Source organism: Chiloscyllium plagiosum, chromosome 41 (assembly GCF_004010195.1).
Source record: "Chiloscyllium plagiosum isolate BGI_BamShark_2017 chromosome 41, ASM401019v2, whole genome shotgun sequence".
Classification (NCBI taxonomy): domain Eukaryota; kingdom Metazoa; phylum Chordata; class Chondrichthyes; order Orectolobiformes; family Hemiscylliidae; genus Chiloscyllium; species Chiloscyllium plagiosum.
Window position 1 is genome coordinate 5,520,333 of NC_057750.1, and position 20,596 is coordinate 5,540,928.

Sequence of the window (20,596 nt, forward strand, 5' to 3'; positions counted from 1 at the left end):
TTTCTCATTATTTCAGTGGGATTTTTTTTTCTGTTGTTTATTTCATTGGTTTCATTCTATTCTTGCAAATTTATTTTCAAGTCCACAAGTCTTTAGTTAAGTTCTGTAACTGATATTTGAATGACATTACCTGTAACAAAGTATATTGTTAAATAAATGTTTTGTCATGTAATAAGTACCTTTTTATATGTCCATGCTGTATATGGTGCAGTTTAAAAATGTCCTTTAACAGTGTCCATTTTCTATGTACACAACCAACTCATGAGTTTGGAGTTTGTTCTCAACCTTTTCAACATTATTAGTAATGAGGTGCAAGTCTAAGTTGATGTGATTCATTTGCTGTCTTTCCCCTTTCCCTTTTGATGGACAAAGGACCAAAATTCCACTTAAAAATTCCTTGTAATCCAATTGATGCTGAGGGCTCACTGCTTGAAAATAATGTTCCTCCTTTCCAGGCACAGCAAATTGGCGCACCAGTTCATGATGTCATCCTTCAGTTTGATATATAGAACTTTAATGAAATATTCCTATCTGGTTACTTTTGCTCTGAATTTTAATGGTCTTTACAAATGTTAATATATAGCTCTACAAAGATTTCAGTGAGTCCCTCTCTCCTCCCTACCTTTTATCTTCTCCTGCTGAACACTCTCTGCTCATTCCTGAAGAAGGGCATGTGCCCGAAACGTCGAATCTTCTGTTCCCTAGATGCTGCCTGACCTGCTGTGCTGTTCCAGCAATAAAGTTTCAGCTTTGATCTCCAGCGTCTGCAGACCTCACTTTCTCCTTGATGATTCCTCTGCGGCCCTTGTGATGTTACTGACCTTGTTGCATCTCCTATTGTGTAGCGGAATTTCACCGGAGCCGATTCTCCTCCGCAAGCTCACTCAGTGATTTTGAAGATAGCAGAGGACATGCCAAGTCAAGGTAGATATTTGACTCCGAGTGACCAGTGTTGTCAATCGCTTTGTTTAATGAATTGATTTTAAAGTTCTCTGGGCTGTTTGTGTGATCTCCAAATTAAGTTGCTCCTACCACCAACAATCACTGTTTGTGTGGGGTGGGGGAACCTGAAAATCTCCAACATGTCACAGGACCATAGGCTGCTGTCTCATTAGAGAAAGATGGCTGTGGATGAATTCAACCTAAGGATCGCCACATCTCTGGCAAAGTTGAGAAGACAAAGTCTTTGTGGTGTCTTCAGCCAGTACAGAAATGAATCTATTTTTGTCATCAGTTTGCATCATCAACCCACTTGGTTGTTTGACCACTCCAGCTTGCTGTGTCATTTAGTAAGGTCATGGCTGATCTAACTGTGGGCCTCAAGTTTTCCTGCCTGTCCTTTGTTAAAGATTGGTCTAATTCAGCCCAGAGTATGTTTACCAAACCAGTCTCCATTGCTCTCTGCTCTGGATGAGAATTCCAAAAAGGGGAGAGAATGGTCTCGTGGTACTAGCACTGAACTGTTAATCCAGAGAAATCCAGGGACACAGGTTCGAATCCCGCTACAGCAAATGGTGGAATTTGAATTCAACAATAAATCTGGAATTAAGAGTGTAATGATGACCATGAATCCATTGTCGATTCTCGGAAAATCCATCTGGCTCACAAATGTCCTTTTAAGGAAGGAAACTGCCATCCTTACCTGATCTAGCCTACATGTGATTCCAGTCCCACAGCAATGTGGTTGACTCTCTGCTGCCTTCTGGACAATTAGCAATGGGCATTAAATGCTGGCCTAGCCAGCAATGCCCTCCTCCTATGAATGAATTTTTTAAAAATATTAACAACCTCTTTTGAGAGAAGAGATCCATTTTCATCTTCTACAGGAGACTCCTTATCTTTAAAGTGTGCCCCCACTTGTAAATATTTGCCATGAGAGAAACCATTGTCCCCAACAACCTGTTAAGTTCAATAAGTTCACTTTGTATCCAAACACCCAACAGCTTGATCGGTCCTCTGTCATCAACCCCTGGTGCGGTGTGGTTTAGTATTCCAGCCTGATACCCTACTGACAATTGTACAATGTCTAAATAAAACCTCTGCACAGCTCCGGTTGTGAGTGTAAGACTTAACTCTTCAAATAGTGGTAGAGTTATCTCCCATGTCTACCTGAGCAGGTAGGCAGGGCCTCAGTTTGATCTCACATCTAAAAGATGACATTTCTAGTCATGTATTGCTTCCTCAGTACTGCACTCAGATTAGATGCTGTGAGGCTTGGACCCATGGCCTAGCAACTTGGAAACAGGAGTGTTCCAGCTGCAAAGATGCACTGTGACTGACTGACCAGCTTTTGACTGTGGTCCCAGATATTGTTAAAACATCAACCACAATCAGAAATCTGTAGTGACACACCAGTGTCCCAGTGATTGTAAAGGGTCACACTGTATGTTACAAGTAACCTGCCTTTTCTTTCTACCTCAAGAAAACTTACCGTGAACTAAACTTTCATAGAACTTGGATGTGTACATTGAATCTGTATTTTAATAACAATTGCAGGTCAAGGGTGAAAGAGCAGGGGAATACAACTAACTAGATAGCTCCGTCAGAAAGTTCAAGCACAATTTAGTTAATGGCCTTTGTGTTTAAGATGCTTTGTGTCAGATTCCAGGTTTACCTGTTCTGAAGAAGGGTCACTGGACTAGGAACATTAACTCTGCTTTCTCTCCACAGATGCTGCCAGACTTGCTGAGTTTCTCCAGCAATTTCTGGTTTTCTTTCAGGTTTATATGTTTCACTGGTCAGTCCTGATTTATTTGACCACTCAGTATAATTCAGGACACTCGCAGCACAGATGAGGAGTTGCAGATTTAATCACTCACTCTTGTTGAAACTTTACTAAAATATCCAGCAGTCTGTAACTAGTCTAAGAATAATGTTTTTTTTAATTTTGCTCCTTGCTCCCCCTCCAATAACAGATTGCAGAGAAGCAGGAAACCTAAACGGCCATTGGGATTGGCATCTTGGAGCAGTCCAAACTTGGTGAGTAGATTCCTGATCAACGGAAAGCCAGAATCCCACAAGTTATGTACCCTGTAATTTATAGAATGATTTTGCTTTGAACTCTGTCCACCAGTCAAACCATTCTCTACTGTGGACCATGTCTGAATGTGCTGCCGAAAACAGCTCTCATTGTCTCAGGATGACACTATTTCTAAAGGTTAAATTTCACAGTAGATAGTAAGAAACATTTGCAGTTTTATAGCGCCTTTAACAATCTCAGGATGTCCCAACTTTACAACTGATCATGTACATTGGAAGTGCTGTCACAGTTGTAATGTAAGGAACAGGGCTCACAGCACGCTCCCACAAACAATGATCATTCAACTTCTTGTATAGTGACGCTAATTGAGGTATAGTCCTGATGTTGACTCTTTGTGAGACGCACTTGTAAATTTCATCGCCTTCTCTCTGCTGTTCCTTCCCCATCTTTAGAGTCATAGAGATGTACAGCATGGAAACAGACCCTTTGATACAACTCATCTATGCCGACCAGGTATCCCAACCTAATCTAGTCCTATTAGCCAGTAATTGGCCCATATCCCTCTAAACCCTTCCTATTCAGATGCCTTTTAAATGTTGTTATAGTTTTAGATTTAGACTTTATCGGCACATGTACTGGTTAGGCCACTTTTGGAATGCTGTTCTAATCTCCCTGCTATAGAAAGGATGATGTGAAACATGAAAGGGTTCAGAAAAGATTTACAAGGATGTTGCCAGGGTTGGAGGGTTTGAGCTATAGGGAGAGGATGTATAGGCTGGGGCTGTTTTCCCTGGAGCATCAGAGGCTGAGGGGTGACCTTATAGAGGTTTATAAAATCATCATGAGGGACATGGATAGGGTAAATAGTCAAGGTCTTTTCCTTGGGGTAGGGGCATGCAAAACTAGAGGGCATAAGGTTAGGGTGAGAGGGGAAAGATATAAAAGGGACCTAAGGGGCAACTTATTCATGCAGAGGGTGGTGCATGTATGGAATGAGCTGCCAGAGGAAGTGGTGGAGGCTGGTACAATTACAACGTTAAACGGCATCTGGATGGGTATATGAATTGGAAGGGTTTAGAGGGATATGGGCCAGGTGCTGGCAATTGGGATTAGATTAATTTAGGAATATCTGGACGGCGTGTACGAGTTGGACCGAAGGGTCTGTTTCCGTGCTTTATGACTCTACTCAAGTACCGGAGTACTGTGAAAAATTTTCAATGTCACCACAAGTTCCACTCTTAGGTACAAGCTGCTAGGTACAAAAACGTAAGAACAAGGTAGAAAGAAATAAAGAAGAAAGTTAAAAGTTAAACATTACAGTCACTCTTAGCATTAAGTCAAAAAATAGAGAAATTAAGCTAAAACTTTAACCATTACAATCTATCTTAAATGCTTAGCCATGCTGGGACCACACTTAGTACAAGGACTCGATCTTTGGCACAAATGTAAGTGGACGGTTCAGTTAGGTGTGGGTGACAGACCGAATGCAGTCTCTCTTGGCACCAGTCCATTTCCTCCCTCCTGAGCCAGAATTCAAAATCCAACATAGTCTTGGTCCTGAGATGGCAGATTTTGAGAGAGCATACTGATGCTTGAAAGGAATGAATCTGTAGACCATCTAGAAAGGGAAGGGAACTGCAGCTAAATGGATCGAACTGGAGAGAGAGGCTGAGTGGCCTCCATTGTGCTGTGATTCAATGAAGTCTCAGCCTCTTTGTTTTTTCCAGCCTCAAAGAAAACCAAAAGCAAAGAAACGTTTAGCCAGCACCCCAACTAAACAAAACAAGGTATCTGACAAAGGTAAGCACATGATTCTATACAATGTAATAGTTCCTTGCACTGAACATCAGCGCGTTTAACATATTACAACATTCCAAGTTGCTTCATTGCAATAAAGAATTAAGTATTCCACCATCTCATATGGTCAAACATAGGGTCAACGGTGTAGGTTTGACATCTTGACATCAAAGTGGAGAGGGTTTAGGGAGGGAATTGCAGAGTTTAGGGCCCAGGCATTTGAAGGCACGGAATGATTAAAATCTCAAGAGGCTGGAGTTAAAGGAGTGCTGAGATCTCGGATGGTCATGAGCCTGGAGGAGGTTATAGAGATTAGGCCTGGGAAGGATATGAATACAAAAGTGAGGATTGGAGAACTGCAGTGTTGCTTTACTGAGAGCCAGTGTCGGTTGGCGAGCATAGGGATGATGGTGGAGTGGAATTTGACTTGGACAGCAGTGTGAGAGACCAGCCAAAACTGCATCGGAATAGTCCACTCAAAGTGGCAAAGGGATGAAGGACACTTTCAGTAGCAGGTGAGAGGAAATAGGAGAAAAGTCAGTTGATGTTTCAGGAATGAGAAGAAAATCTTGAGCAGAAGCCTAACTTTGAATCAATGTTACTCAGCTTGCGAACATTCAGTCACCAGGGAGAGGGATGGAGTCAGTAACTAGGGAATCTGGTCTCAAGCAGGAGCTAGAAACTTTTCTCCCCAGTGTTAAATTGGGCTGGAACCTCTCCCCAGTGTGAAGTTGGAGGAAATTTCTGCTGCTTCAAAGCTGGATGTTGGACAAGCAGCCTGATCATCTTTTGGCTAAGATTAAAACAAAATCCCAGAGAAACTCCACAGTTTAGCTTTAGCATGCTTGCCTTTATTGTTCACACCTTTGAGTATAAGAGTTGGAACATTGAGGTTGTACATGATGTTGGTGAGGCCTGTTCTGGAGCACTGTGTGCAGTCCTGGTCGCCCTGTTATGAGAAAGGACTTTGTTAAACTGGAGAGGGTTCAGAAGAGATTTACCAGGGAATGGAGGGTTTCTGTTATAGTGAGAGTCTGGATCTGCTGGGACTTTTCTCACTGGAGCGTAGGGGGTTGAGGGGTGACCTTTGTAGAGGTTTATAAAATCATGGGCGAATGGCAGGTGTCTTTTCTCTAGGGTGGGGCATTTCAATACTGGGGGCATACTTTTAAGGTGAAAGGAGAAAGATTTAAAAAGACATAATGGACAATTTGTTTTTTTACACAGAGGGTAATCTGTATGTAGAATGAGCATCCAGAAAAAGTGTCAGATGCAAGTACAGTTACAATGTTTAAAAGTACATGAATAAAAAGTGTTTGGAGGGATATGGTCCGAGTGCGGGCAGGTGGGGCTAGTTTAGTTTGGGATTATGGTTGGTATGGGCTGGTTGGACCGAAAGGTCTGTTCCTGTGCTGTTTTACTCTATGGTATTGGAGAGAGAAACGTTTCAAGTCCAGTATGATTCTTCTTCAGAGCTTATCAGTTTGAGTCACACTGTGTTCTTCACAGATGCTACCAGACCTGCTCAGTTTCTCTGTCACTTCCTGTATTTATGTAAGTTTTCCAATATCTGCAGCATTTGGCTTTTATTTGAGCGATAACTTCAGCAAGTGAACAGTTGAAGGGGTGATGGTGGGTGCCGTTGGTGTCAGTGTGAAATGTGTTTTTGCCAAAGGACAGCGTGTGGATGAGAAATGGGAGGGGATTGAGGATAGATTACAGCGTGCCACAGAACGGAAGGAGAAAAGCATTCAGGTGGGGAGTGCCTGAATCATAGAGGGAGCCCCCTAGGTGGTGAAATATCTCTTAAGCTCATTGTAGATCAGGAATACTGGTTTTGTGCATCTTACAAATAATGTACAAATTCGGAGCAGTAGGCTATTCAGTATGATCATTGCTGATTTGATTGTGGTCTCGGCTTCACTTTCCTGCCTACCTCCAGTACACTTTGACCCCATCCGCCCCCATTGCTATTAGGGGAAGACGTCCATAGATTCAGACCCTCTGAGAGTCAACGTTCCTCCTTATCTCCACCCTTTGTTTTTAAACTGCATCCCCTAGTTCCAATCTCTCCGTCAAAGGGAGACACCTTTTTTTGGCCCGGACCAGTCTGTTCAGGATCTTGTATGTCTCAATAATGTCACCTCTCGTTCTCTTAAAATCGATCGATACAGGCTGAACTTAATCCAACCTTTTCCTCGTACATTAACTGCCAAGAGTGAACCCTCTCTGAGCCGCTTCCAATACAATAATGTCCTAAGGAGGCTGAAGCTGTACACAGTACTCCAGATGTGGTGTCCCCGACCCCCTGTACGCCTGTAGCGAATCATGCCGACATTTACATTCCATTCCTCTTGCTATAACCTGAACCCCTGATTTCAGCCCCACTGCTGGGTGCAAGATTCCTGTTGGAGAGCAAGAAGAACCGGGCGAAGGAGCCGTCGGCCGTGCAGATGTGGTGCGGAAACTACCTGGCTCAGCAAGTGTGCAAGCAGAGGAACAAAGTAGTGTTTATGTGTTTAGCACAACTCTGATACCGAGTTGGATTTCCAAAGGTGGAATCGTCTAAAAGCCTTTCTTCCCCCACTCCCTCCAGAAAATTATCTAGACTCGTGCGACCTTTCTGAAATCGATGCCAGGCTCAACGCGTTGCAGGAGTACATGGAGAAGCTTGGCGCACGGACCGAGTGAGCTGAGGAGCAGATCCTTCCGGCGGGTGCTGTATGACAAACTGAGGGCACGGGAGGGGACGGAGGGCAGGGTGAGGCAGGAGCCTGTGGGCACAGACACAACCTGCCCGACACCACCCATGTAGCCCAGGTCAGAAGCAGCCAACCTGCGTGTGCTAAACCGGCCCTCCTTTTCTCAGACTAGATGGAAGAACTGAATGACTAGATTTGTTCGCTGCAGATAGGAATTTTCTTTTGTTTTTTATATAGAAAATAGGATAAGTTTCTGGACAATCTGTGAGAGTTGTCACCTTTGTGTGACTATTACACTATTTGATAAACCTCTTGGCCAAAATGCAACACTATAGAATGATTAACCGAGATTGTTGTGTGTCTGGAGCTGGTTTTGACGAGGTGTAACCAATTTCTAGCCAGTTGTCTATCCTGGTAGTTCCTCACTTGGGAGATCGCAACCAGTGGCTGGTGAAAATGGACTCCCAAACTTTTCACATGAAGTCAGAAAGTCACACAACACCAGAGTTAAAAATCACAACACCAGGTTATAGTCCAACAGGTTTAATTGAAAGCACAAGCTTTTGGATGAAGGAGCAGCACTCTGAAAGCTAGTGTGCTTCCAATTAAACCTGTTGGACTATAACCTGGTGTTGTGTGATTTTTAATTTTGTATATCCCAGTCCAACACTGGCATCTCCAAAACACACCAGGTTATAGTCCAACAGGTTTATTTCAAAACACAAGCTTTCAAAGCTCAGCCCACGAAGGGTTCAAAAGCTTGTGATTTCAAATAAACCTGTTGGACTGAACCTGATGTCGTGTGACTTTTGACCTTGACCACCCAGTCCAACACTGGCACCTCCACATCGTTTTCACATGAATACAGATTGTGGTTCTCCCCAGTGTCCTGTACAATATTCAGAGAGCTGTATGAAGTAACTGAGTGCTAGATTCCCTGTTTGTAATTCCCATATCAGACCAGCGCAGACATTCGAGCATCACAGGGCAGAAGACACACATGGTTGTCCAATGAACTAAATGTGGTCTAGGGATAAGGAGTCAGTCACTTAGCCCCTTGCTCCTTACTCATCATTCCTTGAGTTCTTGTCTGAGCTGCAACTGAGCTCCACTTGCCTTCCTTTGACTCCTATTCATGCCTTTGGCCAACAGACTAAATTTGATTCATAATTAATAATGGATTTAGCTAGCACTTGTTGCTGTCTTTGGAAATGAGTTCCAAACCTCTATCTTCACTCTTTGCCTATTGTTTCATAATTTTATCTCTTCTGCTTTCTGACCTTCTCATTGTTCTACAGTGCCTCCAGCTGCCTACCTATGGCATAAAACCCATCCTATTTCTACCACCCTTTTCATACTGAAGAGGAACCGCACTCAACCCTCCGTGTTGACTCTGTTTCTCTCTCAACACACGCCACCAGACCTGCTGAGTTTCTCTGGCACTTTGGCAGGCGATGAACGATAGAAAATGAAAAGTGTTTCTTGATTCCACTCCTGAAAGGTCTGGCTGCAGCACCAAAAAAAAAACATAAGGCAGAATAACTTTACAATGGTGCCGTGTACCTAACAATTAACTGATATCAAGAGTAGGCCATTCAGCCCTTTGAGCCTGCTGTGCCGTCTTAGATCATGGCTGATTTACCTCAAAGCTATTTTCTCTTGAAACCTATGGATTTCTGTCTTGAAACTACTTAAGTGTTTGGGCCTCCAACCTTCTGAGGTCAAGAATTCCAAAGATTTACTAACCCCGAGAGTGAATAAATCCCCCCCCCCTTTACTGTGAAACTGAGACCCACAGCCAGTGAAACATTCTTTCTACATCCACACGGTTGAGTCCTTTTAAGAATTTTGTAAGTTTCCGTGAGATTGGGCCTGTTTTCTTCAGAGGCAATCTCTCCTATTATAAAGAAAGACTATTTAATCAGAATGATTTGTCCCTATTTTAGCATCAACTTATTTATTTAATACTTACAACATTTTCGCTCCATATCTACAAGTTCATTTTTGAAGGATTCCTGAGTATCATTTCAAAATTTACCCATAGCAGTTTCCACTGATGCCTGTTAAGAGTGGAATAAGAACAGGAAGAGGCCATTCAGCCCCTTAAGACATGCAATATGATCATGGCTAATCCAACACTCCTCACGTCCACAATCCTGCCCTTTCCCTGTAACCCTTGATTTCCCCTACTGATCAAGAATCTCTCTCTCTCTCTCTCTCTCAGCCTTAAAGCAGCAATTTAAGTAATAGTTGGTATTTAGCCTTTTTTATTCCCTTCAACATTCTTTTGCTCTGCAGTAAGATTACCACTCAAGACTTTTTGGCCAACTGAGACCTTTCACTCTTAAGAATCAGGTGCATGATTTCTAAAGTGACTTTGCCTGAATGCTCTCTGTATTTGTAGATTATGCAGCTTTCTGTTTGTTTCTATTTTCCCTGTTTCACCTCTTGAAATCTCTCTCAAACCAATTGCACAGCAACACTTGAGAAATCTTTGCTGTTTTTAATCTTGTCTGTGACTTTCAGATGACCCTCCCCTGTGCTGCTTGTGTAATGATGTCTGGAGAATTAAAGACTGACCAGCTACTGTGGATTTTGACCTAGTCAGTTCATGTCCATTTTTAAACATGTTTTTATTAATTTTTTTTTACTTAATTTTGAGGTAAATGTAATGGCAAACTGGATGTAATTCAAGAGTGAAATGTGTTTGTGGGAAATTTGTGGTGTCTTGTGAAATCTGGTTCTGAATTATCAGCTCGGGGCATGAGGAGGTCATTCAGTCCCTTGTGCCTGCTCCACTGTACAGTAAGATTGTGGCTGATCTTATCAGGTCCAAAGTTCCACTTTCCTGTCTCGCCACTAAACTAAGAAATCCATCCAACTCGCCCTTAAATAAATTCAGCCTTTGCTGTTTTCCGGGGATGGCCTGGGATGTGTTGACGGTACCCCTGGGTGACTAAAACTTGCAACAGTGCCACAGTTTCTGCTGCCATCTGTATGACGTTGTGACCAATGCTTGCAAATACTGTGCTTTTTTTTTATTTCCAGTGGCTAAATTCTCACAACTTGATACAATGCTTCAGATTTAGTTTGAGGAATCCATTTTTACGATCCATTTTTATTTTAGCGTTTGTTTTGGTTTGGGTTCCGGTGAGCTCAATCCCAGTTAGTCGTCAAATTCATTTCCTCACTATCAACTAATACGGTGCTGTCGAGGATAGCAGGAACCTTTTGTAATACTGAGAGTTTTACCTGTGCCACACTGAGCTGGATGTTGAAGCTGTAACTTGTGGATGACTTAGTAACCTCCTTGCTGTAGCTCTCCTACATCCCAATCTTGAATTAAAAAACTCAATGCTCAATCAGCATCCAGAACTAATAGTGCAGTTGATATTCTGACCATTTGGTTTCAGACACCTTTTGATATCAGACTTGCAGCTGTGTCTGATTTTCACCAAGGCAGCTTTAACCTATAGCAAAGGTTCTTTCGTACTTAATGAGGTATGAGTAGTGCATAGTTACTACAAAGCTGGTAGTTTAAAAGTGAGGTGGAAGGTGCTTATTTTAGTTGTAGGTTCAGTGGCCATCCTATGGTCATAATTAAACTGCTTCTAACTTCAGACTCAGCATTAATTTCTGCAACTCTTCCTTAGTCCATCGCCACCATCAACAGGAAGAGTGATAAAGATTTGGTAGACAGCTACAATTTACTGTTGTCCTTAAGCATGCTTGGTGGGCAAGCCTACTGTTACTAGGCTTCATTATATTCCAGTTTTAAAACATCACATTGTCATCAATAGATTTTATTTATAATTATTTTACAATGTTTTGTAAATAAATCTTTTATTACAAGATAAGTGGGCATTCCAGTCATTAAAGCAAAGATCACACTGCTAAGCTGAGACCATACACACACTCGCAGATCTCTGTCTACTGCCACATGACACTCCACACCTGGCCTTTGCAATCTTGGAATGAGCAGAGATTGCTGGGGGAGGGATGGACGGAGAAGCTGAGAGGGTCACAGTCTAATGTCAAGAGTCAAGTAACCATTGCTTTTTCTAAAAAAAAATGCAGGAGCCAAAGTCCTACTGGACCATAGGTACACAGTCACATCGAAGTGAGAGAGAACTGGTGGTGGTTTAACCTGAGTTACTATGGTTCAGGCTAGGGGAAGTGGTTGAGAAGGAGAAGCCTTCATGGTAACTTCAGCTAGTGTAGGAATTGAACCTATGCTGTTGACATCACTATCACAGACCAGTGTTTGCCACTGAAAGGTAGCATCTCCAACACTGTACCAGTGACACAGTACTGTACTGGGAGTATTAGTCAAACGTACTATGCTCCAGTCTCTCTGAATTGGGACTTGATGTACAGGCAAGTGAGCTTTCCTCTAAGCCACAGTTGGCCTGCATGTGAAATTTGGAGGTACACCACACTAGCCATTTTAACAGGGCCACACCACTCCCAGCCACTGTAATGCTGATGAAACTGTAACACTTTAGTCCATTTGTACAATTGTATCATTACAAGTGACAATTTGGCCTGCACAAATTTATTTTTGATGTGAAAACATCTTAATGAAGCCAATGGCTAATACTCAAGTGTATTTTCAATAAAAGTGGTACTTGAGAAAGTGGTCATAGAGCAAGCATAATTCTAAATCAACTGACATGACTACAAAGTGCTGAGTCTCCCTGCATCATGTTGCCAATTTGAGAACCAAGCTAAAATGGTTTAAATACACCCTTAATTCATTACCCCAGGCAGACACCTAACATTTACTCAAGCATCACCCACCTTCGAACACTCCTGGGATTAAACCACAGATTCAGAAAGGCCTTTTTTGCCGCAGTGAGTTTGCACAGCTCAACTTGATGTTGTACATCTATGTACTTCAGCAAAATATTAATATTGTGGCAGGATTGAGGAGAAAGGTACAGGGGAGGAACCTCAATCCGTTCCCACCAACAAAAAAAAAACATGCTACAGTTAATAGAATGGAAACCAAATTCAGCCCTTTACTGCTGAAATTTATAACTCCATCAGAAATGAAGAAACATGATCAACTTTTTACTTGTAAATAATCACTGGCTCGGACACTAACACCAGGTGAGTCTAACTGCAATATAAGATCAGGAGGTGGGATACTAAGGGCAGACATCCGTTCCCTGTCTGAAGCTGTTGGGGTGCCATGTCATTTCTTTACATAAATTTGCATTTGGTATCCCTTTAAAATTTTACCCATTGTCTTGTTACTGGACATATTTAGCATACTGTTAAAAGATTGCAAGAAAGAAAAGTCACAGTTCATCCTAATGGTGTGAGATGTATGTTTCTTGTCATTGTCCAGTCTTAAAATCTTTAATACATCCTCTGTTCCAGGCGTACACAGAACTAAAATGCAGACAGGAACATAAACTCAAATGTGGCAACGTTGCATGTTGAGAAATACACTGTTTGGCCAAAATTCCCAAAGACAATAGTGTTTTCCAGGCAGTGGACGCTATTATGGACGAGACAGAGAGACTTGCTTTACTCAAACAAGGCAAGTCAGGGTGACACTGGTTCCCAAAGGCAGTTTCTGCAAGGCACTGTTATGAGTCTATCATTCCTTCCAGCTGATGGTTCTTCCCGTGTGAAGTCGCTACGTGGCATGAAACTGAGAATGAAACCAGGGAATGGTTTGACGCAACCTGGCAAAATTTAAACTCATGATTGCCAAACTGTTACAGGGGTTCCAAGGCACACACGCTGTGATAGCCCAAACAATGGTTTATACAGCCATGAATTCGAACAAAAGTACAAACAGGACTAAGGAATTTACAGCATCAACGTGTGTGCATGTCAAAATTGGAGGTATTTATAGCAGGCAAGTGATTAGTCTTCAGTGCTCAAACCCCCCCTGCTCCCACATCCCAATATAGCAGGACTCACTTGGAAGAGTTTTTTAAAACCCAAGCAGTTGTCTGAACTGGGGGCAACTTTCATCCCCATCAAGGAGTTTTTTTTTCCCAACCGTCAAACCTCGGCTCAGAGTGCTACTTCGAGGGCTGAGGGAGTGAGTGGATAAGACGATTGTTTTCTCGGATCCGGGCATCAAGTTCCTCGATAGTCAGGGAGAGCTGGGCAACCTGCTCCTGCAGGTTCTGCAACGTGCTGTTCAGTTCCTCCTCTTTTCTTGCCGCGTTGGTGGACTGCCTCATGTACTCGGCAAAGATGCAGGCGCCTCCGATGAAGAATACAATGCCCTCTCCCAGAAGCTCAGCGCCCAGTTCTGCTGCGACCTCCTCGCTCAAGGGTTGCACCATACCACTTTTGAACCCCATGATCCTCATCTTGGTTTTCATTTCAATCCAGTGATAGGCTGCAACAGAAAGGCCACCAGGTCAGGTTGCAGTCTCTATCTCAACATCTGTTACAGGACTTCTGCTGCCTCCCGAACAGTCCATCTCCAACACCTAGTTGACTTTCTATCCCCAGACTGTGCTAAATTCACCTCCATCACCAAAGGCTATGCACACCATGACTGACATTCCACATTCTAGTTAAAACCAACTAGAGCTTCTGCTTGCAATCACTATCCAATCATGCCCTTCCCCAGATCTTGCTTGAAGGTATGTATACTCGATCAGATTTACCTATGATGCCCTCTGTGGTTGAACAGATAGCCAACTTTCAAAATTCTACCTTGGGCAATTAGAGCTGAAACAGAGCCCTGGCAGATGGGAATGTTATCAGCATTTTGGGTGTTGAAGTCAATCAAGGAGTGCATGCACAAATTATTCCTTTCACCGCCCTATCTGAAATTACAGCTTTCCTGAGGAGAATCTGTTGAAGGGCCCAAATCCAGTGAAATTGACAGTAACTCGTAGCAGTCCATTCCTATGTGGCCAGATTCACAACTCCAAAGCCTGCCTATCAATTACCCTCACCACCTTATTTACCCCGTCCCCTGCACTCTTACTTTCCATTGCTCCTCCTCAGACCCTCTCATCCATTCCCCACCCCAACAAACCTTCACCCTTCCCTCCTCTCCCCTTGAATCTATCTTTAGTGACTTGGCCTCCATAGCCTTCTGTATCCTAGAGCTGTACAGCATAGAAATGGTCTCTTTGGTCCAACTTGTCCATGCCAACCAGATATCTTAAACTGAAACACCCATTTGACCCATATCCCTTTAAATCCTTCCTATTCATTTTAAATGTAACTGTGTGAGCCTCCCCCACTTCCTCTGGCAGCTCATTCAATACATGTGAAATGAATGAAAACATTCATTCTGTGTGAAAACATTCCCCCTCAAGTCCCTTTCAAATCTTTCCCCTCTCACCTTAAATCTATGCTTTCTATTTTTGGACTCTGCTACCCTGGGGAAAAATTTGTCTATTAGCCCTATCCATGTCCATCATGATTTTATAGCCTCTATAAAGGTCACCCTCAGCCTCCGACGCTCCAGGGAAAACAGCCCCAGCCTGTTCAGCCTCTCCCTGTAGCTCAAATCCTCCAACCCTAGCAACATCCTTGTAAATCTTTCCTGAACCCTTTCAAGTTTCACAACTTCTTTCCGATAGGAAGGAGACCAGAATTGCACGCAATATTCCAACAGCGGCCTAACCAATGCCCTGTACAGCCGCAACATGACCTTCCAACTCCTGTACTCGATACTCTGACCAATAAAGGAAAGTGTACCATATGCTTTCCTTCATTCTTCCCATCAACCAACTTGGTCATACCCACCAACTGTGTTCGCCTATCTCTACCTCACCGCCCTACCCCTCTCCCCACCCTTTTATCTGCAGTTCCCCGTACCTCTAACCTCAGTCCTGAAGAAGGGATATACCCAGAATGTTGACTCCTGGAGCCTCCTGCCTGTCTACCTTGGATTCCAGCATCTGCAGGGTTTTATTTTTGTCTCTTTATCCTATCTAGTCCACTTTCAAGGTATTATTAAACAGAGTGAAAATGCTCAGGGAGCCTGTACTGATGCGATGGGCTGAGTGGCCTCCTGCACCATTCTATAGTGGTTCCTCTCTCAAGCCTCAAAGTGACATTCACCAGGAACCACCCCCCTCCCCCAGCTGTCGATCAGCGCCACCGACAACGTGATTGGTCAAGGCGCCGGTCCTGCGGCCCCCATTGGCCGGATGGCTGTCTGTCACCGACGGCGGAGGGGAGGCTTCCGGCGATCAGGCCCCGCCCCCTCACCGAGCGGCCTACCCGCTTCAGGCTGAGTCGCTGCCTCACTCACCCTGCGCCGGCGGCAAGCAGACATAACGCTTAAAGAACTCATTCCTCCGGGCGTTAGCCTTGATGGAGTTGGCGAGCGGTCGGCTGACCTGGCGGATCCCGAGCATCAGCAGCTTGGCGATGGGGAACGCGCCGACCACCATGGCGACCGCCTTCGTCACTTCCGCAGGACACGTCCCGCCCTCACGATGACGTCATTCGAGCCGCCCCTTGTGACGTTACATCACCCATAGAACGTCATTCTCTTAAAGGGCTAGTGCCCAACACTCCATCCTTTACAACAATAAAGTCCATTTGTTAACATAACCTTTGATAATCATCACTTAAGACCATAAGATATTGGAGCGGAAGTTAGGCCATTCAGCCCATTGAGTCTGCTCCTCCATTCAATCATGGCTGATAAGTTTCTCAACCCCATTTTCCCACTTTCTCCCTGTAGCCCTTGATCCCCTTGACAATCAAGAACCTATCTATCTCAGTCCTAAATATACTCCATGACCTGGCCTCCACAGCCTTCTGTGGCAGTGAATTCCATAGATTCACCATTGTCTGGCTGAATAATTTTCACTTTATTTCCAATCTGAAAGGTCTTCCCTTTACTCTAAGGCTGTGCCCTCAGGTCTTAATATTTCCTACCAATGGAAACATCTTCCCAACATCCGCTCTGTCTAGGCCATTCAGTATTCTGCATATTTCAATTAGATCCCCTCCTTCTAAACTCCATCGAGTATAGACTCAGAGTCCTCTAGCGTTCCTCATGTGTTAAGCTATTCTTTCCTGGGACCATTCTCGTGAATCTCCTCTGAACACGCTCCAGGGCCAGTACATCCTTCCTGAGACATGGGGCCCGAAACTGCGCACAATACTCCAAATGTGGTCTGACCAGAGCCTTAGAGAGCCTCAGAAGTACATACCTGCTTTTATGTTCAAGTCCTCTCAAAATAAATACCATCATTGCATTTGACTTCCTAACTACTGACTCAAGTTGCAAGTTTACCTTGAGTGGATCCTGGACTAGAACACCCAAGTCTCTTTGCACTTCAGACTTATGAATTTTCTTCCCTTTAGAAAATACTCCATTCCTCTATTCTTCCTACCAAGATGCATGACCACACACTTTCCCACATTGTACTCCATCTGCCACTTATTTGCCTGCTCTCCTAACCTGTACAAATCCTTCTGCAGCCTCCCAGTCTCCTCAATGCTACCTGCCCCTCTTCCTATCTTTATCATCTGCAAACCTAGCCAGAATTCCCTCAGTTCCTTCATCTTGATCATTAATGTCTAAAGTGAACCCAACACTGAACCTTGTGGAACACCACTTGTCACTGGCTGCCATACTGAGAAGGACCCTTTTATCCCCATTGTCTGCTTTCTGCCAGACAGCCAAGCTTCTATCCATGCTAGCACCTTGCATTTGATACCATGGGCCCTTATCTTACTCAGTAACCTCCTGTGCAGCATCATTTGGATGGGTATATGAATAGGAAGGGTTTGGAGGGATATGGGTCAGATTGAATGTTCTGTAGACAAATCACTACTTCACTTAGAAGATATAGAATCGTGGAATCCCTACAGTCCAGACAGAGGCCATTCGTCCCCTTTAGTATGCACCGGCCCTGCAAAGAGCATCTCATCCAGACTTGCTGCCCCACCCTATCCCTATTGCATGACACTTTGATCTTTTGATATAGATTCTGTGTCTTATCATCCTGCCCCACTAGTTACCTGATGAAAGAGCAGTGCTCTGAAATCTAGTGCTTCCAAATAAACCTGTTGGATTATAACCTGGTGTTGTATAATTTTTAACATTAGCTGAAAATGTGTTGCTGGCAAAGCGCAGCAGGTCAGGCAGCAGCCCAAGGAGCAGGAGAAACCCTGCTCCTTGGATGCTGCCTGACCTGCTGCGCTTTTCCAGCAACACATTTTCAGCTCTGATCTCCAGCATCTGCAGTCCTCACTTTCTCCTAGATGACTTTTCACATTATCCAATTTTAATTTAATTTGCATTACTGTATGGCAACACTAGATGGCAGGATTGCTTGCAAATTCCCCATAAATTGTCCCCATTTCTCCAGATCTCCCTCGATACAACAAGCCATTAGGGTAAACCTAGAGAAGATGGGCAGGCTTCTCCTTAGAGCAGAAGGGGTGTAGCCGGGGAGGATTGCTTGCAAATTCCCCATAAATTGTCCCCATTTCTCCAGATCTCCCTCGATACAACAAGCCATTAGGGGTAAACCTAGAGAAGATGGGCAGGCTTCTCCTTAGAGCAGAAGGGGTGTAGCCAGGGAAGGGGTGGGGTGAGAGGCCACGTGTCTGGGAGACTGACACCGACTCAGAAATTCAACCCAGAATATTCAAAAGTGTGTTTATATTATTGGATGTGTGTGTGTGTGTTTATATATTATATGTGTGTGTGCATGTGTGTTGGGGTTAATATATTATGTGTGTGTCTATATTATTGAATGTGTGTGTTTATATTATCAAATGTGTATGTGTTTATATTATTAAATGTGTGTATGTGTTCATATATTATATGCGTATGTGTTTATATTATTGAATGTATGTATATCTTTATATTATTGTATATGTGTGTTTACATCATTGAATGTGTGTGTATGTGTTTATATTCTAGAATGTGTGTGTTTATATTCTTGAATGTGTGTGTATGTGTCTATATTATTGAATGTCTATGTGCATATTATTGAATGCGTGTGTGTTTATATTGAATATGTGTGTGTGTTTATATTATTGAATGTGTGTGTTTTTATATTATTGAATGTGTGTGTGTATGTGCTTATATAATTGAAGATGTGTTTATATTATTGAATGTGTGTGTTTTATATTATTGAAGTATGTGTTTATATTATTGGATGTGTGTGTATGTGTGTGTTTATATTACTGAATGTGTGTGTGTTTTTATATTATTGAATGTGTGTGTGTATGTGCTTATATAATTGAAGATGTGTTTATATTATTGAATGTGTGTGTTTTATATTATTGAAGTATGTGTTTATATTATTGGATGTGTGTGTATGTGTGTGTTTATATTACTGAATGTGTGTGTGTTTTTATATTATTGAATGTGTGTGTGTATGTGCTTATATAATTGAAGATGTGTTTATATTATTGAATGTGTGTGTTTTATATTATTGAAGTATGTGTTTATATTATTGGATGTGTGTGTATGTGTGTGTTTATATTACTGAATGTGTGTGTGTTTTTATATTATTGAATGTGTGTGTTTATATTATTGAATGTGTGTGTATGTATGTGTTTATATTATTGAATGTGTATGTGTTTATAATATCAAATGTGTGTGTTTATATTATTGGAAGTGTATGTATATGAATGTTTATATTATTGAATGTCACAGAGATGTACAGCACGGAAACAGACCCTTTGGTCCAACCCGTCCATGTCGACCAGATATTCCAACCCAATCTAGTTCCACCTGCCAGTACCTGGCCCATATCCCTCCAACACTTCCTATTCATATACCCATCCAAATGCCTCTTAAATGTTACAATTGTACCTGCATCCACCACTTCCTCTGGCAGCTCATTCTATACACATACCACCCTCTGTGTGAAAAAGTTGTCCCATAGGTCTCTTTTATATCTTTCCCCTCTTACCAAAAACCTATGCCCTCTAGTTCTGGACTCCGCGACCCCAGAGAAAAGACTTTGCCTATTTACCCTATCCATGCCCCTCATAATTTTGTAAACCTCTATAAGGTCAGCCCTCAGCCTCCGATGCTCCAGGGAAAACAGCCCCAGCCTGTTCAGCCTCTCCCTGTAGCTCAAATCCTCCAACCCTGGCAACATCTTTGTAAATCTTTTCTGAACCCTTTCAAGTTTCACAACATCTTTCCGATAGGAAGGAGACCAGAATTGCACGCAATATTCCAACAGTGGCCTAACCAATGCCCTGTACAGCCGCAACATGACCTCCCAACTCCTGTACTCAATACTCTGACCAATAAAGGAAAGCATACCAAACGCCTTCTTCACTATCCTATCTACCTGCGACTCCACTTTCAAGGAGCTATGAACCTGCATTCCAAGGTCTCTTTGTTCAGCAACACTCCCTAGGACCTTACCATTAAGTGTATAAGTCCTGCTAAGATTTGCTTTCCCAAATGCAGTGCCTGCATTTTGGTGTCACCCACAAACTTACTAACTATATCTCTTTTGCTCACATATGTAAATGACAAAAAGTAGAGGACCCAGCACCGATCCTTGTGGCACTCCACTGGTCACAGGCCTCCAGTCTGAAAAACAACCCTCCACCACCACCCTGTGTCTTCTACCTTTGAGCCAGTTCTGTAGATTAGATTAGATTACTTACAGTGTGGAAACAGCCCCGTCAGCCCAACAAGTCCACACCAACCCTCCGAAGCACAACCCACCCAGACCCATTGCCCTACATTTACCCAACACTACGGACAATTTAGCATGGCCAATTCACCTAACCTCCACATTTTTGGATTGTGGGAGTAAACCAGAGCACCCAGAGGAAACCCATGCAGACACGGGGAGAATGTGCAAACTCCACACAGAGTCGCCTGAGGCAGGAATTGAACCCGGGTCTCTAGTGCTGTGAGGCAGCAGTGCTAACCACTGTGCCACCGTGCCGCCCAATATTCTCCCTGAGATCCTGTACAGTCGCAACATGACCTCCCAACTCCAGTACTCAATACTCTGACCAATAAAGGAAAGCATACCAAATGCCTTCTTCACTATCCTATCTACCTGCGACTCCACTTTCAAGGAGCTATGAACCTGCACTCCAAGGTCTCTTTGTTCAGCAACACTCCCTAGGACCTTACCATTAAGTGTATAAGTCCTGCTAAGATTTGCTTTCC

The 20,596-nt window shown here is 43.2% G+C and overlaps 2 protein-coding genes across 3 annotated transcripts in view; one reads left to right on the top strand and one right to left on the bottom strand.

The window, feature by feature from the left end:
• Positions 1-8,040, top strand: part of ccdc61 (coiled-coil domain containing 61) — a 35,313-nt gene extending 27,273 nt beyond the window's left edge. Inside the window, exons 11-14 of one of the 2 annotated variants that reach the window (XM_043680816.1) lie at positions 846-924; positions 2,916-2,979; positions 4,708-4,780; positions 7,160-8,040. In XM_043680816.1, coding sequence (XP_043536751.1) covers positions 846-924; positions 2,916-2,979; positions 4,708-4,780; positions 7,160-7,311 — 368 coding nt within the window. In that variant the 3' untranslated portion in view covers positions 7,312-8,040. The remainder of the gene's footprint in view (positions 1-845; positions 925-2,915; positions 2,980-4,707; positions 4,781-7,159) is intronic. The other variant, XM_043680817.1, reaches the window with a different exon arrangement.
• A 3,226-nt stretch (positions 8,041-11,266) lies between these two features.
• On the bottom strand, positions 11,267-15,934 carry opa3 (outer mitochondrial membrane lipid metabolism regulator OPA3). Its single transcript, XM_043680818.1, has 2 exons — positions 15,728-15,934; positions 11,267-13,846 (listed from the first exon to the last, which is right to left on the bottom strand). The coding sequence occupies exons 1-2, from the start codon at positions 15,867-15,869 to the stop codon at positions 13,521-13,523; spliced, it is 468 nt and encodes a 155-aa protein (XP_043536753.1). The 5' UTR covers positions 15,870-15,934; the 3' UTR covers positions 11,267-13,520.
• Between the last annotated feature and the right edge of the window lie 4,662 nt (positions 15,935-20,596).

Bases quoted from the DNA above. Each gene is read 5' to 3' on its own strand.
- opa3 (XM_043680818.1), bottom strand. From the start codon at position 15,869: ATGGTGGTCGGCGCGTTCCCCATCGCCAAGCTGCTGATGCTCGGGATC. The intron at 13,847-15,727 runs GTGAGTGAGGCA...TTTCTGTTGCAG, and splicing joins CTGCTTGCCGCCGGCGCAGG to CCTATCACTGGATTGAAATG.